Source organism: Otolemur garnettii, unplaced genomic scaffold (genome assembly GCF_000181295.1).
Source record: "Otolemur garnettii isolate 467f Iridium unplaced genomic scaffold, OtoGar3 scaffold00019, whole genome shotgun sequence".
Taxonomy (NCBI): Eukaryota; Metazoa; Chordata; class Mammalia; order Primates; family Galagidae; genus Otolemur; species Otolemur garnettii.
Genome location: NW_003852414.1, coordinates 15,228,120 through 15,254,984, shown reverse-complemented (window position 1 = coordinate 15,254,984; position 26,865 = coordinate 15,228,120). Strand labels below are relative to the sequence as shown.

General features: G+C 43.1%; 1 protein-coding gene across 6 annotated transcripts in view; it reads left to right on the top strand.

Moving 5' to 3' along the window:
• Positions 1–2,665: 2,665 nt before the first annotated feature.
• CACNB2 (calcium voltage-gated channel auxiliary subunit beta 2) overlaps positions 2,666–26,865 on the top strand; it is a 346,152-nt gene continuing 321,952 nt past the window's right edge. For 3 of the 6 annotated variants that reach the window (XM_012803286.2, XM_012803287.2, XM_012803284.2), the window contains exons 1-2: positions 3,156–3,191; positions 11,997–12,089. In XM_012803286.2, the coding sequence (XP_012658740.1) occupies positions 3,156–3,191; positions 11,997–12,089 (129 nt within the window). Of the gene's footprint in view, positions 2,806–3,155; positions 3,192–11,996; positions 12,090–26,865 lie in introns of those variants that run through there. The other 3 variants (XM_003786776.3, XM_012803285.2, XM_003786774.3) reach the window with 2 other exon arrangements.

The following is a 26,865-nucleotide window of genomic DNA, read 5'->3' as shown; positions in this document are numbered from 1 at the left end:
CAAAATTATTTTTGAGGTTGTTTTGATATTTTGTGGTTTCTTTAAAAGTCAGATGGAAGATAAAATTCTACTCCCCAAATGGTCGTAATTGAAAGCGAATGCACAAATAATTAAGTATGCTATAGGAAATCAGATGTCGGGGAAAACACTTAAGTTTCAACAAATGCAGCTTTTTAGAAAGCCTTGTTAGAATCCCCATTTCCTCTTTCCCTCCATCCCTTTCTCCTTCCTTCCCCCTTTTCCTGTATTAATTGCCTTCTGAGTGCCCACTAACTAGACTGTAAGCCCTAAGGGCAGGCGTCCTCAAACTACGGCCCGTGGGCCACATGCGGCCGCCTAGGACATATATCCAGCCCGCTGGGTGTTTTTGCCACTGCTGCTTGTCCTGCTTAGCAGCGGACTTGTCCCGGGGCCCACAGTCCAGCCCTCCAATGGTCTGAGGGACAGTGAACTGGCCCTCTGTTTAAAAAGTTTGAGGACCCCTGCCTAAGGGGGTAGCGACCTGGTCTTTGTTGGCTGTGTTTATCCAATGGCACAGAATAGGAGCAGTAAACTCAACTGTTTCAGGAAATAAATAGGCCTGGGAGAGTTATACTATGTAGAGATGGTAGGGCTAACGTAGCCTATAACTCCAAAACCTTAAACATAATTTCTTTTCCATTTGCAAATATGTATGCATGTGTGTGCGCGCGTGCATGTGGATGTGGATGTATAAACCAGCACTGTTGATTGTTAGAAGTTAAAATGTACGTTACAAATCTTAGGATGCTTGGGAGGCCCCCAGCCCTGGCCATGTAGCAGGAAGAGCCCACTTCCCTTGCTGTCTGGCCCCCCCACCCCCCACCCATATTCTAAGTCACAGGTTCCTAGGGGAACAGACTGTTACTGTTCAAAATGCCCCCCCTTTTGAAATTATTACAGACTAATATTTCAATGTTTCCTTTTAACATCCAGTAAAATTTAAATGGATTTTTTGAGACAGAATCTTATTCTGTTATGCTGGGTAGAATACCATGATGCCATAGCTCACAGCAACCTCAAACTCTTGGGATCAAGAGATCCTCCAGCCTCAGCCTCCCAAGTAGCTGGGACTAGGGGCACCTGCCACAGCGCTCTACTAGTTTTCTATTTTTAGTAGAGACCAGGTCTCACTCTTGGTTAGGCTGGTCTGAACTCCTGAGCTCAAGCAATCCATCTGCTTTGGTCTCCCAGAGTGTTAGGATTGCAGGCATGAGCCACCAGACCCGCCCTTAAAATGGCATTTTTAACACTAAATACAATGACATTTTGGATACCCCTAAATCTTTAACCTTACCAAGAGTTGTTCTTTAAGCCCTGCTCCAACCTAGAGGTAAGTGTGAAATATCTATGCTTATCTTTGAGAAGAATAAATACTGTAATTTAATGTCTCATAGAAGGCTGTTGAAGCCTGTTGTAAATTTTTGCAGGAGTATTTCAGTATACAAAACTGTTACGCTTTATTGTTACAAAAGAACATAGGTACCGGGGAAACGCGTTCTATAGAAATTTCCATTGTAGTCAATACTGCTGACATGCACCCTGTAATATGAAAATCTGTGTTATTGGGGTATCTGACTTGCGTGCTCTAAAAGACACGTTCTTGCTATAGCCACTATCTTCTCAAGGGTTCAGGATCTTAAGGCGGTGCTCCTTGGTCGGAAATGTGATATTAAGACTTCTTAACCCTACAGAAAAAGTTCAGCTCTGCCAGGAGGAAAGAAGTGTTAATTGACAGAGATTAAGACAACCGAGAAGTCAGGAAGGAAGAAATTGGGGCTCAGGTGCTGGCGATTTGGATCTGGCTGGAGAGGCCAGGTGCAGACTCTGGCGGGATTACCTGAGGATCCTTGGTTTCCCAGCCCCGTTTTTTTTCTGGCTCTTTCTTTAACTGGCCACGGGATGGTCTTTGCAGACGTTTGCTCTTTGGGGTTGCCAGGGAATCTTGACTGATTCCAGCCTTTCGCGCGGGAACCCAGAGGGCACTACAGTCCCCTCTGGAGTCAGAGACCCGACCTCGACCTCCCCAGGCTGTTAGGGTCCCGAGAGCTGCTGGTGGTGGAGCCCTGGGATCTGAGCTCGCGCGCCGGAGAGAAGCACCTCCCGGGCGCCAGGCCTGGCTTTCGCGGCTTTGAAAACTTTCCAGCGCCTGTGCCACGGCGACGCGCAGCGGCTGGGTCGGAGCCCAAGCGGCCCGCGCCTCTGCGAGGAACTTTTCGGCGCATCGGCGGCTTGTCACTCTCGCTCTCCTACGCGCCTCCCCTTGGCTCGCGCGCCCGGGGCAGGCTCCATCCCTTCCTCCCTCCTTTCGGGGCGAGGACCGGGCACCAGCGGCTCCCGCTCCCGCCGCTCCCACTCCGCTCCGCCAGTCCAGCGGACCAGGGCGCCCCTTTCCGCGGCCCCAGCCGCGCGCCGGCGCCGCCGCCTCTCGGCCCCCCGCGCTCCGCCGCATGGCCCGGGCCGGTCCCGCTCGCTGACAGCCGGGTGGCTCGGCGCTGATCCCCGGGCGCTGCGGGGCGCTGTGCCCAGCGGCCGGGCCCAGGCCCCCGGCGGCCCCCAGAGCCCAGTGGGGCGGGGGGGTGGCGGGGGCGCGGAGGAGGAGGAAGAGGAGGAGGGGACCCGCCGCCAGGGGCTGGCCGCGCGCTTGCAGCCGACTTTTCGCCAATGGTCCAAAGCGACATGTCCAAGTCGCCTCCCACAGCGGTGGCGGCGGCGGTGGCGCAGGAGATCCAGATGGAGCTGCTGGAGAACGCGGCTCCCGCGGGGGCGCTCGGAGCCGCCGCACAGGTAGCGAGGGCGCCGCGCCTTCCCCTTCCTTTGTGAGCCGCGGCCGCCGACCTCCGCCTCTCCCCGCGCCGCGGCTCCCGCTTCGGGATCGCCGGCCTCGCACCTCCCTCCTGTCTGGCTCTCCGCCGCCGCCTCCTCCCCTCGCCGCTTGCCACCCTCTTCTCCTCTCCAGGCGCCGGGGACCCTGCCCCTTTGCGCCTTGTCCTGGCTCTTCTCCGGCTTCCATTTTTCTCTGCTTTCGAAAAGCAAGCGGGGCAGGGCGGGGGAGACCTGCCGGGCTCCCGAGGCTTCCCCCGGGCTGCCCCGGCCAGCCCTCCTCGCCCCTTCTCGGGAGAGGCACATGGAGAGACATGAACCAGGCGAGTGGACTGGACCTGCTCAAGATCGTGAGTCCGGGTGGGCGGGAGGGCACTCGGCTTCCCGCAGCGCTTTCTCCCGCGCCGACCCCTCTGGCCGAGCTCGGAGCCGGGTGGGAGTGGGGGTGTGGACAACGCGACAGAAGTGGCCGCCGGGGGTCCTGTCCGGACCCCCCACCCCAGGGCTGCCCCGCCACCCTCCGCACCTGGGGCGTTACACCGGCCGCCGTGACAGCTTTCCCATCCTGTAGCCTCCGGCACTTGCCAAGGTTTGCCTGGACCCCTTAAAAGGAGTGCGAGTAGGGGATAAGAAAGTTTTTATTTTTCCATTTCCCCTGAAACGTTAGCCATTTCAGGGAGCTTCGGGATCCCCTTTCTCTCCGATGAGTATCCGCGCTTGCTGGAAAAATTCAGCTTTGCTGCGAGTTGTGAAATCGGAGATGTCAGTTGTAGGCGTCGGGCAATGATAAGGTGGCTTTTACGTAAGGCTTTGGCAGGTACAGTGTGGATTACAAGCACCTCCGGGTCTCAGCGGTGAGGAGTCGCTCAACTTTTATCCTAGCGGGGAAATGACTTTCGGGCTCCTAGCCAGGGATGTGAGAAGAGGTCCGGGTTACGTTTCGGAGAAACGTTTCTTCTTTGTTTAATGATGCCAGATTGTTGATTTCACGTTTGCCAGGTCATAAATCGTGGTAAGATATATGTGTGTGTGTATACACACATACATACGTGCCTTTGTGTACGTGTTAAAGGACTACCATACAGGGACGGAGCCCAGAGCCGCTAGCCCATGAAGGCTGCACTGCTCTGTGGCTGTCGTCTTCCTAAGATGAAAACGGAGTACTCTGGATATTTTGATACCTTGTAACTACAGCACTTCCAGTGGCGTAATAGTCCAGATTCATTGAACTTTCTTTGAGACTTGAAAGTCCATGTGCTAACTTAAAACGCTGGTAATACACTTTGATCCAAGTTGGGGAAAGAAGGCAGAAACGAAGGACTCGTGTCCTATGAAGTCTATTCCCGTTGTGGTCCTAAAGTAGCCAGATTTCTTTAGAGTGGGGACCTGTAACTAACCAGCTTCTTTCCTGTCTAGCCCCTGCCAGAGAATCTGAATTCTAACCGAGACAGTTGGCTTTTGTTCCAGATTCCTGACTTCATCTAGACACTTGCCAGGTTAAATGGTAGTGAAAAATATATTCAGAGATCTCAGTGATTCCAGGATGAAGGTCTTGAATAGGGCAGAGGACTTTTAGATCTTCTCTTGACTTTGATCTTTCTTGAGGGATTTTTTTTTTTTTCAGAAAAGTTTTTATTCTTATGATAAAAATAGAGTTCCTGAATTCCTGGAGATCAAAGCTAGAGCTGACATAAAACATGACTGTGTTCAGATAAGAGTTACTAATTTAACTTTGTAACTTATGTAATCAAACGGAATTCAACAAATGGTGATTGTGCATTTGCCAGGGGGAATGATTCTGATGTGAAAAGACACAGTTTCTGCCTTCAAAGAACTTATATTTCAGTAGGGGCAAATGTAATAAATGTATAGCCATTGGGTGACCTGGGGCTGTAAGAGACAATTGTACTACTTCCTAGATGGTCTGAAACAGCTACAGGTCATGAAGATTCTATTCAGAGGAATCTGCAACGACTTCATCAGAAGGTAGCATTTGAAAGGAGAGTTGAAGGATGGTTCAGATTACAACAGAAATTGAGAGTTAGTGGTGGGAAATCAGGTATGAAGCAAAGTCACAGGAATTAGAAGTCTCTTCCTGAGAACAGTAGGACCTTTGTAAGTTGGCCACCCCAGGGACATCTGGAGGTGGTCGAGGGGAGGAACTAGGCCTCTCGTGCTGAGATGTACAGGTGGTGCATGTTCGGTCTAGGAAATTAGATCAACTTTTAAGGAGGTGGTCAGTGTAGGGAGGTGGTCAACTATGGAGGTTGTGCTGGCTTCATAATCTTTAGTTTGAAAAGAATGGGGAAAGGGTACGATTTGGCACAATTAGGCATAAGAGTGGCAAGGCAGTTTGAGGCCACAGCTTGGCAACTCTGGAACCCGTAGTATATTGAGCAATAGAGAATTGTGAGCAAGGCTTAGAAGTGAAGCCATGTGATGGCTCATTGAGAAGACCCACCTGGGAATGTTCTGTACAACAGAACATTTGGGAATCTCAGGAGTCCCGAGGTAGAGCTGCTAGGAGGGAGGCTGAGGTAACAGTTTGGGCAAGAGGAAAAGGAATGGAAAGATGATGAATCTGACAGGTCTGTGCAACAGACATTTCAAAGATCAATTGACAGAAATTAATGAGTGATTGCATAGACTCAGGGAGAGAGGAGAAGGAGCAGGATGAATTTTCTAGGCAGGTAAGAGGTACAAATGTCCGACAGCATCGATATTTATCTCTGCCTTTCAAAAATAAAAGCAGTTTTACTTGAATTGTTTTCCTATTGCATCCGTTATTTGAAGGAAATATTGCCTTGTTTGTTTTATATCTACTAAATCGTGGCATCACGGGGCTCTGTGAAGCTTAGCAAAGGCATCTCTCCATCTCTCTGGGAAGCAAAGCTGCTGAGAAAGGCGGGTGTCTCAGGAGCATCTCCCCAGGGGCCCCCCTTTTGTATCTATTAAGAATTGCTAGATAATTCTACGTAGAAATGGGATTTCTATTTGCAAATGGAGCTACTAGGTGATCATGGGTTAGAAGAATCATTCTATTGCACCTCCATAGAATTGTATGATTCCACAGATTGTAGGAAGGAAGCCAATTTGCCTTTTTGTGGGGTGGTTTTTTGACCAAAATAATCCTGGAAGGAGAAAGCATGCACCTAGTTGCCAGTCTCTTTTTTCCCCGACCACACAATCCTAAACAAAATGGATGTTTCCTACATGAGAGGGGAAAGACAGTCTAACTGCAAATTCTTGAAAGTTCTGATGTAAGAACTTGGCATTGCTTTGCAGGTAAACTGTTGAACAGTTTCAGTGTGAATTTGGACACAGTCAGGCTCCTGTGTCCAGGTGCTCACGTAGGACCCTCTCCCCCAGCTCCAGAAGAGCAGTGTGTGGCTTTTGAGCGTCTGAAATGTGTCTGAACTAAAATGAGCTCTAAATGTGAAATGCAGACCAGGTTTCAAAGACTTCATGTGAAATGAGGAATATGGGACATCTTCATGAGTAAATTTTACGTTGATGACCGTGGAAAGGAGAATATTTGGGATCTATCATGTTAACGCAAATGCGTTGTTACAATTCATTTCACCTGCTGCTGTTTACCTTTTGAGTGTGGGCAGTAGAAAATTTCAGTGGTAACTGTGACTCCTATCACAAGGAACAGCCTTACTATAAAGTCTAGAAATAGTAACGCTCTGGGAAGTTGCATGGTTTCTGTATGAAGGCTGGGAAGCAGGTGGCAAGGACTGGGAACAGGACGGTACCAGAAGAGGAAATGGAGGAGAAACCAGACCAGTCTCTCAGCAATGTAGGCCTCAAAGAGATTGTAACCGGCACCTCCAGTCACACCTGGAAGTGAACAGACAATAACCAGAGGGCCTGTTTGTTTTGCTCCTAGCAACAGATCCCAGCTGGTTCCACCCCAGCTGAGTTTGCCAGATGCTTTTCAAGCATGTTGTCGTCATGCAGCCCGGTCAGGGCACCATCCTGAATGGTTGGAGCAAGGAGTTTTATCGAAAGGGAGCAACAGCTGTTCCCTGGCAGCCCTTGAACCGAGTCAGCACTGTTTGCCCAAAGCATTCTTAGGTCTGGGGTACGAGTCAGTCTTCAGCAGTCTCCAGGGTTAGGAGCTTTATCTTATGGGCCCTGTGCTTTCTGTTTTGCTAGAACCTTCACTCCCGACCACCATGGCTTTTGACCTGAGTGGTATTTTTGTTCTGGTATTGCATAGGAGAAATTTGCAAATGTGCCAATCAGAAATTCTGAGTGCTTTAGAATTTGAAATACAGGATCTGACTGATCTGAGGTTTAGTTTTTCAGGTTGTCTTGCTGTTTTTGTCTTTCGTGTTCTGTAAAGAGGAGTTTACCTGTCGCTGTGCTTAATTCCTTTGAATTACACAGGGCGGTAGCCTGGGTGCTCTCAAGAGCTGCTCAGTGAAATATATTAACCCTCTAGGAGCTGGTGGCATTCTTCAATTATGTGACTGTAGTGTGGAACCTGCCTACACCCTACAAACAGTGGATGTCAAACACTGTGTATTACTTCGATCTCTAGAGAGAGAAAATTCAGTTGTGACACCCCTTACGTTAACTGGGACTGTCTGGGAGATTTTTCTGAGCCTAGCAGGAGACAGCATGGGTTGCCTTGGTGGTCTCCAGCCCTCCCTCCGTGGGCACCTCCTTGGTGGGCAGATCTCTGCTTCCTGGCCTCATCCCTTCTCCCTCCTCCACCTGCCCGTGCCTCTCCCTCCACAACAAGAGAACCTCTATTTCTGCAGCCTCCTCCTAATTCCTTTCTGCTTTCATGCTAAGTGATCCATAGAAAAAGCAACTGTTATCATTTCTCCCCTTTCCCAAGAAGGTAATCTCAGCTACTTCTCACCTAGCCAAGGATCTGACATCCTTATTCACACTAAGCTACTGTGAAATGAGATTTAATGTCCAAATTTTGGGCCCTAAGATGAAGGAGGTCTCAAATCCAAAGGGATGAACATTAATGAATGCAAATTGAGAGGGACGGAAACGAATTGCCGGCATCAGAATTATGCTCAAGGCATAATTCGTAGGTGTAGGTGGGAGAACTGTCACCATAACCATCAAAGCACAGAAGCCAGGTCTGTCTTAAGGTTGTCACCAGGGGCTGCCAAGACAACTTCGTGTGCCCTGCTGAGATCTCCAGTTAACTGACAACTTTTGTAATTAACAACACGGAAATCAGATTTTAATAACCTGTGCGTGAGCTCTTATTTGCTGATTTTAGGACGAGAGTCCAGTTTAAAAAGCTATTTGGTGTCAAGGAAGACAGTTGTTGACACTGAGCTGATAGTGACATGAGCCTGAATTTTGCATATTATTTGAATAAGTCATAAATATATTTGTAGACATTTCTGAAATCTTTTTTATTTTCTGGTTTCTGAAATCTTATTTGGCTTCGTTGGTGTTCTGGGACAACTAAAGGAATTTACATATGTGTGAGTTGTTTTTGTTGTTGGTTTTTGCCTTTTTACTATGGTGACATAATTTGTTTTCATTAAGCTCCGTATAGCTAATAGGCAAAGTGTGGAAATTAGTGACTTTTTGGACTGTTCTAAAAAGTAGTCATAGTAGATTGTCCCTTGTGTGTGTCAGGGTCAATCTATGGGTAGCAACTTGCACTCTAGCCAAATTCTTTTCTTTTTTTCTTCCTATAACCTGGGTTGCCTAATGGTTGACTATTTCAGATATTGGTCATTCACATATTTTAATGTTTCTAGAAAATATTTAGAAAAATGTTCAATAATAGTTGCTCTATTTAGCAAATGAACCAAGAAAATTATGCTTTTTTTTCAAATTTAGTCAACTAAATATTTGAACACTTAATCTTACCTTTCTTTTTTCTACATGGAAGAGGTTTGACCTTCATTTTTTTTTAATTCCTTCAAATAAGATAGTTTCATGGATTTTAAAGTAACTGGAAAACAAATCATTTCAGCAAGTTGGACTTAATTTTAAATAGATAGTAGATTGAAAGGAAACTTAATTTTGTAGTGGCAGTATAAATTGTCACTAACACTTTTTTGAAGTAACATAAAAATGGGCTATTACCTTTAATTATTTTCCTTGATCCTGGCTATTGTTTTTTAAAAACTAGTTATGGCATAGTCACTCCAGAGTTTTTTCTTTTAAAAGACTTTGGAAGTTACTGGTGAAATTCATAAAATAGCAGAACAGAGATATAATTAAGCATATCTATTTTGGTTTTTAGTTCTACATGATGGCTTAGGGATTTGCTATTATCACTGTTAAGGTATGGGTAAGTTAATACTTGAAATATATCATCCCTCATACATTTCAGTGATTGAAAGACAATGCATTTTCCTCAAAATTATGACCCGTTTGCATGCAATTCAAGGTATAACATTATTTTTTAATCTTTAACCTGTCTTCGTACAGTTGAAAACCAGTAATTTTATCATATATACATTGCATGGGTAGCAAAGTACACCTATAATGTTTATGAAGAGGATTTTCAGGGGCTTTGAACAATTAATGTGAATTTCTAAATGTGTGACTTCTTGCAGAGAGTAACAGTCTCGGCTAGGACTAAATGTCCTCCCCATCGTGTGGCCCTTACAGTATCTAGTGTGCCATTGTGAGCAACCAGGACAAAGCTTACACACCCAGGCAGCTGCAGAGTAAAACATTTACCATTAAGGAGCTGAAATAAAATGATGATAGAATTGCAAAGACACTCTTTTCCACCCACTTATAGATGGTATTAGAAGGAAACGTAGGTTAGGATTATATTTTGTCTTTGTTCTTAGAAGTTATTTGGGCTCGGCGCCTATAGCTCAACCGGCTAAGGCGCCAGCCACGTACACCTAAGGTGGCGGGTTCGAATCCCCAGCCCGGACCCGCCAAACAACAATAATGGCTGCAACCAAAAAATAGCCGGGCGTTGTGGCAGGCGCCTGTGGTCCCAGCTACTTGGGAGGTGGAGGCAGGAGACTTGCTTGAGCCCAGGAGTTGGAGGATGCTGTGAGCTGTGATGCCACGGCTCTCTACCCAGGGGGACAGCTTGAGGCTCTGTCTCAAAAAAAAAAAAAAAAAAAAAAGAAGTTATTTGTACTCCTTGCAAAGCTAAACGATGTATCTAAGAGACGTTGCCTCTACCTCCCCGAAGAAACACATTAGGCCTTAAACATACTCTCAAGCTAGTAAGTATTTTTCCATATGGAGTAATACAATTTTTTTTTTAAACTTGAAGATTTTTGTCTCTTTTTATTTTAGTCCTCTTTGGCCTTGGAAGTCACATCTGTCCAAACCTTTACATAATAATTGGAAGAGGAAGAACATAGTTAAAAGAATGTTACTTTTCAACAGTTTAGGGAACACTGTTTACATAAGTAAGAAGGATAAGCTGTTAAGTGAGGAAAACCTTAGATGTTACATTGTGAAAGCCCAGTCCAGCTTTTTTTTTTCCTTTTATGAAGCTGAGAGTTAATTAAATGCCATGGAAACACGTTTGTATTATACAAATCCCTTAGCTACATTGACAAGAACAAACATTTAAACAAATGCTTTGCTTTAAGATTGTACCACCCTCTCACTGGTTGCAAAATCATCTGGACTACTCATGATGCAAATGTTTATAATAGCGTTTCGCTCACCTCAGTGCCACGTATATCATGGTTTATAAGATACTTTTATTTTAATGAAAACCATAGGAATATGGAACGCATCTTCAAGTAGCATTTTCAAAACATGAACTTGGTGATCTATAAATAGTAGATTTTGTAAATTCTGATAATCTGATGGAGTCTCTGTGAGCCTAATAATTCTTATTATATACTTTAGTGCAGTTTGTTCCCACACGTTCTGACTCTCATGTCAGTATAATTTTTAAAAAATATTATTTTGGGCTTGGTGCCCGTAGCTCAGTGGTTAGAGCATGGGCCACATACACCAGGGCTGGCGGGTTCAAACCTTGCTAGGGTCTGCTAAACAACAGTGAAACTACAACAAAAAAATCCAAGCATTTTGGCAGTCCCCTGTAGTCCGAGCCACTTGGGAGGCTGAGGCAAGAGAATCACTTAAGCCCAGGGGTTTGAGGTTGCTGTGAGCTATGACGCTACAGCACTCTACTGAGGATGACATAGTGACACTCTGTCTCAAAAAATGAACTCTTATCATGTGCTAAATCTTATGCTAAATGGTATAAATGCATTATTTTATTTCATACTTAATCCTAGGAGTTGGTATTTCACTTAATCCTTAAAACAACCTTTTTTTAACAATGAGAAGACTGATGCTTGAAAAGGCTAAGAAATTTGCCCAAAGTCAGCAACAGATTCGAACCTGTGCATTATGTTTAATGCTCAGTGTTGAGCTATTTTGCCCTTATATTTTGAAGTTTAATGTTTGCAATACTCATCTGTGCTTAGAATTAAACATAGATTGATCCATAGTTCTTAGAGCTCTGAGTATAAACTGCGGTAGCTATGATAGGAAAAACCAAGTTCATTTTTATAGACATTTGCACTTGGTCCAATCCTGTTATTGAAACAATTCATCTTACCTTGAACATCCTGATCTTAAACGCTTGTTTTTAAATGCTCTGTCTTTTTTTTTTTTTGAGAGAGAGCCTCAAGCTGTCCCCCTGGGTAGAGTGGGGTGGCATCACAGCTCACAGCATCCTCCAACTCCTGGGCTCAAGCGAGTCTCCTGCCTCTGCCTCCCAAGTAGCTGGGACCCCAGGCACCTGCTGCAATGCCTGGGTATTTTTTGGTTGCAGCCATCATTGTTGTTTGGCAGCCCGGGCTGGATTCGAACCCGCCACCTTAGATGTATGTGGCTGGTATCTTAGCCACTTGAGCCACAGGCACTGAGCCTAAATGCTCTGTTTTTAGAGGACTTTGCTTCTTAATTGCTAACCTAGTCACAGATAGCATACGTTGTTTTAATACACTAGTCCTTTGTCTAGAAACCTCTCTTTCTATGGACGGATTCCAGATACATTTTTGTGATTTTACCACTATGTATATTCTAATGACGCTCCAAAGGGTGGCAACTTATCACTTGTTTGGGCCTTTGATATTTTCTACAATGGAGCTTAGATTTCTGTAAAAGGGTCTAATAATAATCTCACTTTTCTTGTTCTTTTTTTTTGGTCTTTTTTGCAGTCCTATGGAAAAGGAGCTCGAAGGAAAAACAGATTTAAAGGCTCTGATGGAAGCACTTCCTCCGACACTACCTCAAATAGTTTCGTTCGTCAGGTAAGGGAGCCATACGATTTACGGCTTTGTTAAAATGAGTATAGTTTTTTTTCTTTTAAAGTGGATTTTCATCTTCATCCTTAAGCTTTTCTATTGTATTATTATGCTTGCTTTTAATTGAAGTGAAAAATGGGCCGTTTAATATCATAACTAAAATACTTTGATTCTGAGTGAGACTAATAGTAAACACTCTTCCCTGGAAACTTGGGGAATGGCAAGGGTCGAATTGATTTTGGAGAATTTCTGCATCACAGAATGAGAAAGCTTTGGGGGGTTTGTTTTCTGGTGGTTTTGGTGGGGTGGTGGAGCGTCTGTGTTCCCAGATGTGAAGTTGAGTGAACTTGGTATTCAGTTAGCTGAGTTCTCTGCTTCCCGCTTTCTACTTTGGACTTGAATTGAAAGAGAGAAAAGTGACCTTGGTCTTGTAATGGTCAGAGCTACTGAAGTTAAGTTGAACAGGTGGTATCTTGGGGACATAATTTAAGCAGTCTCTGTCTTTGGAGACACGGCCTTCTTTTCAGTTAACAAGTGGCAAGTACCTGCCCAGCAGGTTTGAAACTGTCCCCTACCAAGTAATGTCAGTCTGTCTGTCAGTCTGTCAGGTAAACATGTTTATTCATGGTATAGGGAAGGATTTCAGTTACCAGAGGAAGAATGTAGGCAGCTAGACTTCTGAGGGTTATCATTGTCTATTGAGAATGAAGGGTTACGGTTGTATGTTGAGAATGAGGTCTTCAGGGCTGCCTGTGGCTCAGTAGGTTGGGTGCTGGCCCCATATACCAAGGGTGGTGGGTTCAAACCCAGCCCTGGCCAAACTGCAACAAAAAATAACTGAGCATTGTGGCGGGCACCTGTAGTCCCAGCTACTCGGGAGGCTGAGGCAGGAGATCACCTAAGCCCAGGAGTTGGAGGTTGCTGTGAGCTGTGACGCCACAGCACTCTACCGAGGGTGACAGAGTGAAACTCTGTCTCTAAAAAAAAAAAAGAGAGAGAGAGAGAATGAGGTCTTATCAGGTGTGAGTGAAGATTCATCTTCTTCTTAACCCCTTTCAGTGGAGTGGAAGATGGTTGTGGTGTGGGGTAGTGCCAGACACAACCTACTTTCTTGGCTGAGGGATGGCCAGTGTCTGACTGATGCTGTCATAGATAATCTATCATGAGTGACAGCCCATTTCCCACAATGGGGTTGTCAACAGCTGCCTCCCTACATCATGGCCCTACATTCCACCTGCCTGAGTGGTGATTTCTATCTTGGCTGGTGGCTGCCTCCTGACACTGTCCTTAGACAGACAGAGGGTGGCTCCTCCCCAGCCATCAGTGCCCCCTTGCAGGATTGGAGTATGCCAAGGATATGTCCCTGTAACTTTTAGGCAACTGGAAAAATTTGAGTCCTAGTCTATGCCAATTCAGAATTGTTGTGGTTGTAGAGAAAAGGAGAGTTGATGATGAAGGGGCGGAGCTGGTTTGTTCTTTTAGTAAGAGTCATTTAGAAAGAAAAGAGAAGCTGAAGCCAAGTGAGGCCGAGCCCTAGAGCATTGTTCTCGTGCTGTCAGCAGGAGCTGGGAAGACTGTCAGAGGAGCCAGAGGTGTGTGTGTGGGCCTGATGTTATCAGGCAGGATGCAGGCATGGCGGGCTGAGGATGAACGGAGGGCCTTGGGACACAGTCACTTAGCTTAGGTGAGCCACTTAAAGGGAAGTTACCCAAGGCCTTATTGATTTGAAGCATGCATATTAATTCTGCCTCTGGGATAAGAAAATTGAACCTGGGGATCTACAATCCCCCCGTTCTGAGTCTTCATATCGGGGCTGAACATAGCAGGACCTAAGTTAAAACAGAATAAAACAAAAACCCATGAACAAACACACACAGATACACACAAGGCAAGCTTCTTAGTGGGCATAGTAGCTGCAGCAAGGCAATCAATAATCCCGAGCAACTTGCTGAAATTGCATGAAAACAAAAACTAATTGGTTTCACGTGAGCAGCGTGTAGCAACGAGACCAGAGCAGAGCGGGGCTCAGGGGCTCCTGTAAGCGCTGTAAAAACGTCATGGGAGGCAATTGTCAGACCCCGTTTTCCAACTGTCTTTTCAGCTATAAATTCCTCTTTCATGGAATTTTAAGAACTCAATTCACAAAGTGAGGAGGGATTACCATACTGCACTTAAATTAACTGGAAGTTTTTTTTCTCCACACAATAACTTTCTTGTCATATTGTGTGCTTGAACCACACAGTTATAAATGATAAAGAAAGCCGTCCAAGTATTTAATTTAAATGTAGATATACGTTGCCAAAGGAAGCAAAAGGGAACTTATTCATAGGGTAAATATAAAGGTACGTCTCCCAGAGTCTTAGTAGGACGAGGTGCTACGGTGTGGGTGTGGGGGTGCTGGTTACACCAGCAGGTCATCCGAATTCTGAGGGACTAGCTTGTGTCTATCACAGGAAGAAAAATCCCTGTCTTTGGCAAGAATTCCGAGTTAAAAATTCTATCTTCCCTTTGGTAATTTAGACTCTGTTCTGTTACAATAGCATTAGTACCTTAGCTGCCATTAATAAGCGAACTGAATGAGCAAAAGCTACCATGAGGTAGCTAGAGATCTGGTCGAGAGGGCTTCCTGAGACTATTAAATAATTGAAAAGAACTCCTTTTATATGTGTTCATTTTTTTTTTCTATAAGTGGATGTTTTGTGAAGCAAATGACTTGTTACAACGTGTATTACTTACCTGTTGGTGGCTAGGAAACGTAGATAAGCCGTAAAAAGGTATTTGTTAATATAACTGGGCTTTATTTAAAAATAGCTTAACACTTAGCTTCTAATACTGTTCTTCCATGAAAAATAATTTCTAGAGAATTTTGAAAACCTTATTTTGAGAAACAGGATATGGTAAGGCCTTTTAAAACTGGGAAGCATTGGGTACACTTTTTGGTATGCTTCACAGTCGTGAGGTTTAAAAGTGTTAGAGGTTGGAACTGCGATAATTTTACATAGAGGAAAAGAATTAAGAACTTTTCTTTTCGTAACTGGGAGAATACCATGGACTTTTTCATGAACTTAATTATGCCGCTTCCCCTCAAATTCCACTTTGGAAACCCTGACAATGTGATTGTATTTGGAGATAAGGGCTCTGGGTGGGAGTGAAGGTTGCAGGGGGGCAGAAGGGTGGGACCCTAGTTCAACAGGACTAAGATGCTCATGAGAGGACAGAGAGGCCCCAGGGATGTGGGCACAGTGAGGAAAGGTCATGTGTGAAGACAGTGAGAAGGTGGCTATCTCCAAGCCAAGAAGAGTGGCCTCCCCAGAGGCCAACCCTTTCACACCTTGACCTTGGCCTTTCAACCTCAAGAACTGTGAGGAAATTATTTTCTGTTGTGATACCCTGTTGTGGTATTTCGTATGGCAGGTGGAGCAGACTAATAGAGATTTATATATGATTAGGCTGGAAACCAGGCCTTTAAACATAAAACCACCTTATTGACCCATGACATGCTTGGCAGAAGACTACACAAAACCTGTGTTCAGTGTAAGTTTCCTTCAAAGTCAACACCCACATGGAACCAACACCCAGATAAAGAAATAAGCATTCAGCATCCCAGATGTTCCCTTTCAAACCTTATCAATCAGCATTCCCTTTTTTCTTGCTAAAGATAACCATAGTCTTTCTTCTGGTACCATACATTTGTTTTACCTATTTTTGAAGTTTTACATCAAAGGAATCATTTCATGTCTGAATTCTCTCACCCAGCCTTGTGATTGTTATATTCATCTGTGTTCTATATTTTAGTAGATGGTTGATTTTTTTTTGCTCTACGGAATTCCATTGTACAGCTATAGCACAACTGATTCATGAGGTTCACTGTTGGTAGACATTGGGTTGTGCCCAGTTGGGGTTATTGAGGAGAAGGCTGCTATACACATCCACGTAACTTGGTACACACAAGTATGCATTTTTCTTCAATAAACAGAATGGAATGCTGAGTTCTATGACACGCATATGTTCAACTAAAGAAAACACTGCGAAACATTTTTCCAAAGTGGTTGTACCAACTGACACTCCCACAAGCACTGTGTGATGGTTTCTGTTGTTACATATCTTTGTCAACACTTGGTATTATCAAATTTTTCATTTTAGTCAATCTTATGACAGCTTATGTGATAGCTCATTGTAGTATTAATATCCTTTTTCCTGACAACTAAGCCACAATTTACCTGTGGTTGGCCCTAGGGAATATCAAGGGAACATTATATTATACATAGGGTGCCAAAAATAGACACATTTAAGCAAGAAAATTATATGGACGGTGCCAAAAATATACTCATTTAAGCAAGAAAAAATGTATAAAAATTGTAATACTCCACAGATACCAATAGCAAAACATGAATACAACTCATGTTGAACAGTCGAAATCAAATATGTCTTGAGCATTACAATGTTAATACAGTTTTTTTAAAACTTAAATGTGTATACATTTTTTTGGCACCGTCTGTTCATAATCTGAAAATCTTATGCAAGTATTTTATCATTTTTTGAGGTAAATGTCTCATTAGTCCTATGAATTGTCTAGAACCATTATATTAAAATTACAACTGTTTATTAAAATATATTCTGAAATATTGAAATACCAATAATAGGAAGAAAGACTATGAGAAGAAGAGGAAAAAGCATTTATCCATCATTTTATCTTTTCAGACTTTTAAGTATGCATTTGTAGTAATCATTTACCATGTTCTAAGGAAACTTAAGGAGAATCCTTAAAGTCTTAAGGAATATTTGTTTATAAATGTGTTTCTGGGTTAGGCCCTGAAACAGGACAGCATGCACCTTGAAATAAATTGTATGGTCAGAGATGAAGGTTCCATTTTGTCTATTTAACCAGTTCACCATTAGTTAACCAACTAACCAGTCTTCTGGCCCTTAATGTCATCAACCTATTTGAAGTCAGTGGCATTTCAAAGATGGGGGCTGGGTGGAATGGTATCCCCATGAAGTTAATTCTCCCCGCCCCACAGAAGATGACTTCCAAGTTAGAATTGAAGGTCTAGGCTGAGTTTGGATCAGGTTGGCATCTGTTCACAGAGGAGTCAGTGCTGCATCTGGCAGACATGAGTGGGGTTTCCCAGAGGCTGTAGAAATGAGGCTGCTTTTGGTTCTTCTCTGTGTGAACATGTTGTAAAGTGACGGACTAGCTTACGTTACAAAAACTCCAAACATGGAACTTGCTCTTCCTTCCCCTTTCTTAAAGCATCGATTGGAATGAAAGTTAATTATGGTTTATCTGATTTTTTTTTTTTTTTTTGAGACAGAATTTCACTATGTCACCCTGGGTAGAGTGCTGTAGCATCACAGCTCACAGCAACCTCAAACTCTTGGGCTTAAGCAATTCTCTTGGTCAGCCTCCCAAGTAGCTGGGACTACAGATGCCCCCCACAACACCTGGCTTTTTTTTTTTTTTTTTTTTTTAAAAGAGACAGAGTCTCATTTTGTCACCCTCAGCAGAGTGCTGTGGCATCACAAATCACAGCAATCTCCAGCACTGGGGCTTATGTGATTCTCTTCCCTCAACCTCCCAAGTAGCTGGGACTACAGGTGCCTACTACAACACCCACCTATTTTTTTGTTGCAGTTTGGCCGGGTCCAGGTTCTAATCCACCACGCATGGTAGACGGGGCCTGCATCCTACTCACTGAGCCACAGGTGCCTCTCTGGCTATTTTTTTTTTTTTTTTGTCGCAATTGTCATTCTTATTTTAGCTGGCCCAGGCTGGGTTCAAACCTGCCAACTTTGGTGTATGTGGTGGGTGCCCTACCCACTGAGCTACAGGTGCCGCCATCTTATCTGATTTTCAAATTCTCATTCTTTTATGTTGCAGATAAAATATTACCTATATGCAATACATGTCCTCTATATCCTCCAATTACAATTTACATATTCATATTTTAGGAAATTACAATATTATAAGGTTTACTTAAAACGATAGAAGCAGGGTAGTGGTTCAGCACCTGGACCCTGAAGCTGGGCCACATGAGTCTGAATCCTGGCTCTGCTAATAATCGGCCTTCAGACGAGTAACTTAATCTTCTTGCACTTGAGCATTTTTACCTGGAAAACAGTGCTTTGAAAGTTAGGTGCAGGGATTATGTGAGCTAATACATGTAAAAGTTCCAAGTGATTGAGCACTGTACACCGTATAAGAGCTGGTTACTATTACGTATAACTATCATTGCCTATTTAGAACAATAATTAAAATCGGAATAAGAAATAGACCATACCAGAGGAAATAGTCCTTTATTAAATGCGTGCTGTACGTTCTGTCTGTATCTGCACAGGGGCAAGTGGAGTAAATCTCCACGTTCACATTATAAGTAAGGATGGAGTCAGAACTGGAATCCACATGGCTGACTGTAGATTTTGTCTTTTACTGGTGATGCTCTCCTCCCTTGTAGCAAAAGGATGTGGATAACTAAAAATAATAAAATAATAATGTTAATGTTAATAATAATAAATGTTAATTTTTTCAGCTAAGAAAGGTGTGTAGAAGGATTCCTACTAGTGCTTTGAGGATGAATGCTTGCAAATGGACAAATCATTCTGCTTTTAACTTCTTTATAGGAAATTGAGGATGCCTTTAGCAGTGTAAATGTTCACTAGGCATTTGGGTTTTACAAACATCAGCACCATGACTTGCCTCATCCAGAGGGGCTCAGATTGTCAGTTTGTGCGACTGTTCGGGCCTATCCCACTGCTCTTGTTGGAGATGGAGGATTGGTATTAGAAACGTGTTTATTTCTCTTTCCTCTCATAAAAGTCACAGGAGCATAAACTTTTCAGAATTCTGAGAGTCTTCTTTTTCTTTTAAATAAACAGAAATGGACTCAAGTATGAATCACCTGTTGTGAGGTTTGACTGAGGTTGATGTGGACCCATGAATCATCTTTACTGGAAATCGGGATCAAGTTACAGATAGATGCAACGCCTGGTTTTATATCATGCCGCGTCAGAAGCTGTGCCCCTGTATATTGGGGCTTTTGCACTGTAAATAGTCATTCTAATTCTAATTTATAAAGGGACGAAAAGTGTCAAACAGGACTTGTTAGGAGCTGTGGTTAGAATTAATGAGGGTTATTTAAATTATTTACTTGTTAAAAATTATAAATAAAGCTGTGGTTATCTTGAACTTGATATTAAGTGAATTCTACATAATCAAGGTTGTCTTTGGCCATGTGTCGGCAGCAGGTCCATGAATGAGGCTTCATCCATCATGATATGAAACCTGGAAAAGTTACAGTTCTTGAAAATCCTTTGCATTTAGGGTCCTGCCTTTATTTCTAGTCCATTAAGTGAATTCATTTGTCAGAGAACTTAGCTCTTTCCTCCTTAGACTCTGCCGTCTTAAATGGGTTTAAAAAAAAAAAGTTGATTTTTAGCACCAGAACCGAAGTGGGTAAATTAACTTACTAGAAGAATAGGTAGATTAAAGTACCAAGGCCTGCCTGGCATGGATGGGGTAGGACGTTTGTGCTGTTGTTTTCAAGAGATTGTGCAAGAACTGCCAACTGTATAAATTCTTTGATACTGCCAAGGTCAGGGGAAAGTATGTACATCTGCAAATAAGAACTGGTCCTCAAAGTCAAGGTGACTTGGCTGGGGGTAGAGGAGGCAGCCTTGGTGGTTGCAACAAGCCCGTCCTTAAATACTGGCTTGTCGCCAATTAGTCCTGTTGTCATTCACCCTTTGATTCTTTCATCCTCTCTCTCCCTTCCTCCCTGTTTTTCCTTTTTCTTTTTCTCTCCCCCCTCCTTCCTCTTCCCTCTTTTTTTTTCCTTTCTCTCTCTCTCCCTTTCTTTCTTTTTTAGATTTTTTTCATTTTCTTAAAGACATGTGTTCTCCTTATGTACCTGGCAGCATTCCCAAGAGGAACACCAAATGCTGAGGGGCTGACGGCCAGTTTTGCTTTATTTTATGATTGCCCAGTGTAGCCATTTTCATTCAGAGAACACCGTCATCAGAGATCTGCTCTCTGCTTCCCCACGTAGGGCCAGGACTCACCAACGGTTTGCCCTGATTTATTTTTTTAAATGTAGGTTGCCATGTTGTACTGACAGGTGTCCTCTGTGTGGAGTGTTGAGCCTTAGAGATCAACAAACAGCTCCCTTTGGACTTTTTCAAGTCCCATTATTCCTTAGGGCGAATAGGGAAGAGCTGGGTAACTGATCTGGGGCTTTGCTCACCAACATATGTTGTGGTTGTAACGAAATAATCCTGTAGCATCTAACGGCTTCCAGAATACAAATCAGGATGACAAGACGGAATGAACCAAATATTTAACAGAAGGCTGCGTGACACTTTCAGAACATGGTATTCTAAACACATTCCATCGTCTCTCAGTACCGTGTTCCTGGTGCTGCCTTTTTAGATCTTTTGTATTAGTTGAGATTGGCTTTAAATATGAATGATTAATCACAGAGATACACAGTCTGTTTTTTCAGTTTTGTTTCTCGAAGGCAGATTAAACCGCGATAATGATTACAGACTCCAGGCCTGCGCAGACTGATATGTTTAGGGTTGGATAAATCTTTCAGTCCTTAAATACTGGCTTGTTGCCTTGTTATGCTGTATTCGTCACAAACACAGCCATAAATAATAATGTAGTAGATTTATTGCCACTGTGACTTCCTGTACATGTCTATCTTATTAGGCCTTCGCTTCGGTTTTTGTGAATGGCAGGACCTGTTTTGGATCCTCTTAAGAACCTTTCTTAAAATGTATCAGTATATACATATTAACCTTTTTTTATAAGGAACTTCTCCCCCACCCCCATGGGATAAGCCTATATACTACTAAGAAAATTTTACTTTTTTCTTTATAGGAGATATATGTAGTTTGGAAATATTTAAAACAAACATCAGACTTTGTTTTCCAAGATAGCATTAGTTTTTAGCACATCTAATTGAACAGAATTTTTGAGGGAGAACAATGATTGGATTATATGAGAAATCATCTTTATCCCTAGATGGTTTTTTATGAATTTGGAACACCTCACTAAAGTAGGTTGACCAAGGCCTCTAATTGGAGTGCTAGGATTATAGGCATGAGCCACCATACCCAGCTGATTGTCTGGACTCTGGAAAGGACACTCCCCCTGATCCGCTTTCTCCTTATGGCCTCCAGAGAGTTTTACCATTGCACCCTCACCAGCTTTTCTTCCTTGGGTTATTTTCTGTGAACCAGGGGCCTTCTTTATCTTGCAGAGGGAACATTGACCTTTAATCCCATTCACGACGCCCATTTTTTTGTACTGGCGTACAAAAATGCGTTGATTTCTCTTTCATCTAGGTGTTTTGATCTGAACGTTGGAAAATGGCCAATCTCATTCTCTCTTTCTTTTTAAACTTCCTCCCCAGCTAAAACAAGAAAACTTTGATTTGAAAGAAGAATAATACGGATAACGTATTAATGTGTCAGGGCTGTAATAGCAAAGTAACACACGCTTGGTGTCTTCAACAACAGAAATGTGTTGTCTCACCATTCTGGAGGCTGAAGTTCAGAATCAAGGACCCAAGCAGTGCTGGTTCCTTCGAGGGCTTTGAGGGCAGGACCTGTCTAGGCCTCTCTCCTTGGCTTGGAGGTGGCCATCTCCAAGTTCATCTGGAGTTCTCCCTGGGGTGTGTCTGTCTCCACATTTCCCTCTTTTAAAAGGGCATCAGCCATTTGGATTTGAGCCCACCCTAATGACTTCCCTTTAAGTTGATTACTTCCCTTTAAATTGATTACTTCTATAAGGTTCCTATCTTCAGCCTATCACCAAATAAAATCACTTTCTGAGATATTAGGGCTTAGGTCTCTAACACATTAACTTGGAGGGGTGGGGGAGACACAATTCTGTCCATAATGGTGACTCTGTTACAACTGGCTTCCTATATAACGTTTTTTGTTTCCTTGTCACTTAAGTGTTTACATGAAGATCAACTTACACTAGGAAGCATTGAATCAAAAAGCCCATATGTATCAGAAAAAGAGAAAAATGTCTTCTGCTAGACTGCTAAAAGAGTAAAATGCAGCATTTCCCCCATGTGTGTTAATACAATTGGTATAGAAATGGAATAACTTCACATCCTTTTTCGTAGTCAACCTAGAAAATTCAATATCTTAATGAAGAACCTGCTTTAGATTTCTTTCTCATATGAGTTTTCTTCAGGTTATTTATTCAATTTCTCTGAAGTTTAAAATCTGTTCCTAAGGCCTCAATCATTTCTAGCTAATGATGTGTCAGAGATTTATAAAATGTTTAATAGGCTTGGGTTGTTGAAAGATTAAATTCATCAGTAGAAGCTAGAATTTTGTTCATTCTTCAGCATAATTTTTCTGATGGGTAAAGTACACATGAACTGCCCCATATATAAAAAGATGGGGTTGTCTGTTTTATAATGGCTGTGAATACACTCAGGTTTGTACAACTAACTGCGTGTGTATTCTGGGGCTGAAATTTTACCTTTTCTTCTTTTATGTGTAAAAATGGGGCTGTATTTTATAATGTAATTATATAGGCATTCATGCGGAAGAAAAAATAAATTTATCATAAGGACATTTGCACTAGATTGTTTATCACAGCTCAGTTTACAATTGCCAAGATGTGGAAACAACCAAAGTGCCTATCAACCTATGCGTAGATTAATAAACTGTGGTATACCTATACCATGGAGTACTATTTAGCCATGAAAAAGATGGAGACTTTCTATCTTTTGTATTAATCTGGATGGAGTTGAAGCACATTCTCCTGGGTAAAGTATCACAAGAATGGAAAAGCAAGTGTCTAATGTACTCAATACTAATGTGAAGCCAGGAGATCAGTGGTTCTCAACCTTCCTAATGCCATGATGTATTTTCATTGCTACAAAGGGGTCACGACCCATAGGTTGAGAACTGCTGCAGTAGATGATCTAATACATGCCCACACAAGAGAAAACCTCAATTCAGTTGAAGTTGAGAGGAGGGGGAGGAGAAAGGGAGAAGAGGAGAGTAGGGAGGGGGATTGGTGTGCTCCCACTTAAGGGGCACAATGTAAGGATATATATCACACATCTTGAGTGCTGGATGCAACTACCACAGGGACTTTAGCTAACAGATGCAAACATTGTAGCTTAATTGTTTGTACCCTTGTATTAATCTGAAAAAAATAAAAGAATAAAAATTGCAATTACATACTTAAGCCAGTGTTCTCCTCAGAGTGCCAAGATTATTTAGAAGTACTTTTTATACTTCCATTCCTCACAGCACATTATTAAGTCTATTGAGTTCTTGCATTCATGACTTCAAGCTCATAGAAGTGTAGTACCAAAAAGAATGAGGAATTAAAAGCCTCTCTTAATGTTTCTCTCTGATGATCACAGAGACAGCTGCTGCAAGGATAGAACCACAGGACAGGTCAGAATGCCCTGTTATGTATTTACAATGTATATGGAAGACAGGGGAAGTATCAAAACCCACATGTCATCTCTTGCTGATTGATTGATGATGCTTACTCACTTACCAAGGCCCAGATCAGACTGAAGAATATGGTTTCCTTTCTTCAAGGTCTTATTTACATTCATTTTTTTTTTTTTTAACTAAACAGAATGTGGTAAAGGAGTCAAATCCAGAAATCTCTATGGAAGATTTCACAGTCAAATGGATTATTAGCATGCGAAGGGGGTAGGGTTGGAAGTGTGTGTGTGTTGAAACAATTCCCAAAGGATTCCAATGTCCATTTGTGATTAAGTCCTCTTACCTGGAAGGGGTTCCAATGTCCCATTGGGTCATAAGGACACAAATTAGGCAGGAGTCAGCTCCCAGGAAAGCGGTAATTGTAGACAGGACTTAGTAGCCTAAAAATAACCAATGGTTAACCTGAAGGATGTATGTTTTTGTTTTTTATTGTTGCGGATTCATTGAGGATATAAAGAATTAGGTTATACTGTTTGCATTTGTTAGGTTAAGTCCCTCTTATAGTTGGGTCCCGACCCCAAGCGGTGTGCCCTACACTGTAACCCCCATCCCCTCCCCTTCCCTCTCCCTGCTCTGGTTCTCCCCATCCCCCACCTTGAATTGACTTGAGTTTTTCTCTTACATGGGTGTGAATTAGCTCATCTCCTGGCTTCATATTAGAATTGAGTACATTGGATTCTTGCTTCCCCATTCTTGTGATGCTTTCCTAAGAAGAATGTGTAGTATGTGTTTTTGTAGAGGAGCAGAAAAAAGTCCTTTGTGAGGCCAGAGAAGGTGATGTTTTAATTCTGAATAGTGAACATAAAGCATCGGAACACCGATTCCAATGATAATTTAGAACAATGTCAGGGCCTCCTGTGTTTGTGGGCCGGTGGATACCTATGTGCCTGGAGTTAGTGTGCATGGAGGGACAGATGAGAGGAGAGGTCAGAAGCTTACAAGGGCACCAGGGCACAGAGGGCCTCCCGGCCACAGAATGTATGATGTAGCATGCTAGGTGAGGAAGGGCTGAAGGCACAGGCTGGGTCAGCTGGGGGGGAAATCAAGTATTGTCAAAGAAAATATTTGACTAAAGATGACAAAATCACCAAGGTGCACTAATGATGTGCCAGCCACACTGGTAAACACTGAAATCATTAGCACAACACGATGACGCCGAGGCTGCGGGTGTCCCCATCTTAACAGATGGTGAATGCAGACCTTGAGAGTTTAATTAATTTGCCCAAGTTCACACCCTTATATGTACATAGTATCATATCAGATTGGTATATTCTTGGGAATGTTTAGGTATTTGTTGGACAGCAAGAAACTTTTCAATAATGGTGAAGCTGAAAGTGTGGTATAAAAGTCAGGGGACGTTCTGGGTCCTTAGGCAAAAGCTAGCGACCATCGCTGGGGGTCTAAGGTACAGGTTCTGCCCTGAGCTAGAATTCTGGTAGCACCTGAGAAAAACATTGAGTTCTAAGAGATGGGTTGGCCTTGTGCAGCCCCCAGCATCATCCAGGAAGCAGGAGGTCATCTGTTTAGGACTGAGCACATATCAAGGAGGCTATTCAGCGTTATTGAACCTGTAGGGTGGTTATACAGGTATTAATTGCGCCAGTCTTTTTCTGCCAGTTTGAAACTTTTCAAAAATAGTTTGGGGAGGGAGGAAACAGGTGGTGGAAGTGGGCAGGGTGTTAGATGATAGGCAGGGGTTCCGAGAGACCAAGACCCCAGGGCAGAATCAGAGGGGCTCTACCTGGTGAACATCTGACCCCCAAGGGATGAAGAAGGGATATAGTAAAAGATTCCTTCCATGGTGTCCTGCCAGCCTCTTCAGAGACATTTCTGGGCCGGAGGGTGTGACTACATCAGAGTTGGGAAGTAGAGGTGGATGCTTTCTGCTGGCAACATTATAGAGTTTTGCACTTTTTCAAGAATCTCTTTCTCTGGGTGTGATGGCTCATGCCTATAATCCTGGCACTCTGGAAGGTCAAGGCTGGTGGATCACTTGAACTCATGAGTTTGAGACCAGCCTGAGCAAGACAGAGACCCTGTCTCTACTAAAAATAGAAAAACTGGCTGGGCGTTGTTGTGACCCCTGTAGTTCTAGCTACTAGGGAGGCTGAGGCAGGAAGATTGCTTGAGCCCCAGAGTTTGAGGTGGCTGTGAGCTATGATGACACCCAGATATTCTAGCCCAGGGAACAGAGGGAGGCTGTCTCAAAAAAAAAAAAATCTCTTTAAATGTTTACAACAGATAAAATAAAACCATGTGCGATCACAACATAAATAGGTTTTCCTTGTAGACGTCAAGTTGAAGGTCAGAGGGTTTATAGCTGCAGACGGCTGCTTATCTGCATTCCGTATTGTGGTTTTTTTCCATGGATTTATGTAAACGCCTTTGAACTGGTGCGGCTGACGAACAGTTTCCCTTGCGTGGACGTAGTCATTAGTGGTCTTACAAGTTCAAAACCAGCCATTCTCTCCCTACCGCAGGCCATTTGTTTGCGGGAGAGCAGTTTGAGAAAATTAGCTTCTTTGGTTACAGGAGACACCGCCCTTTACCTTGCTAATTATCCTCCTTGGGAAGAAGAATTGCATCGTATTTATTAGACAATTCTGCACGCAAATGGTCTTTTGGCAGATGTTTACAATATTCCCATAAAACAGGCCAAAGTGACTTTTCTAGCTTTTTCCACCATTTTTCTCCCTGGGGCATCCTGAGATGGGACGTATAACGCGAGCATAAACTGTGATGATGGAAGATGATTTCTTGGAGACTGACTTTCAAACAGTTGTTTCAGACTACACGTCTGTGTTGAGGCTTTTTTATTCTAAGCAGGGGAGTAACTCTGGGGTTCAGGTCTTGAAGGTGTCTACATTTTATTAGGGAACCGTTTCTCTGGCTATCTCTGTGTGTGTGTGTAGGATAACTGCATTGGAAACTGGGTTCCCTTTACTGATTCTCACTTATTTACTTACTGGCTTTTTTCATGGACCCGAGAAGTGCCTTTTCCAGACACCAGACCAGGCATAGAATGAAATGACAGGATGAATATTCCTAGATGAGAATATTAAAGTACTAAATGTATTCATGCATTAAACTTCTGCAGTAGAAGTGAATGCAAAGGCCGGCGTGATGCTCACGCCTGTAATGCTAGCTCTCTGGGAAGCCAAGGTGGGTGAATGGCTTGAGCTTAGGAGTTCAAGACCAGTCTGAGTGGGAGAAAGGCCTCATCTCTATTAAAAATAGAAAAACCAGGTGAGCGTTGTGGTCCCAGCTACTTGGGAGGCTGAGGCAAGAG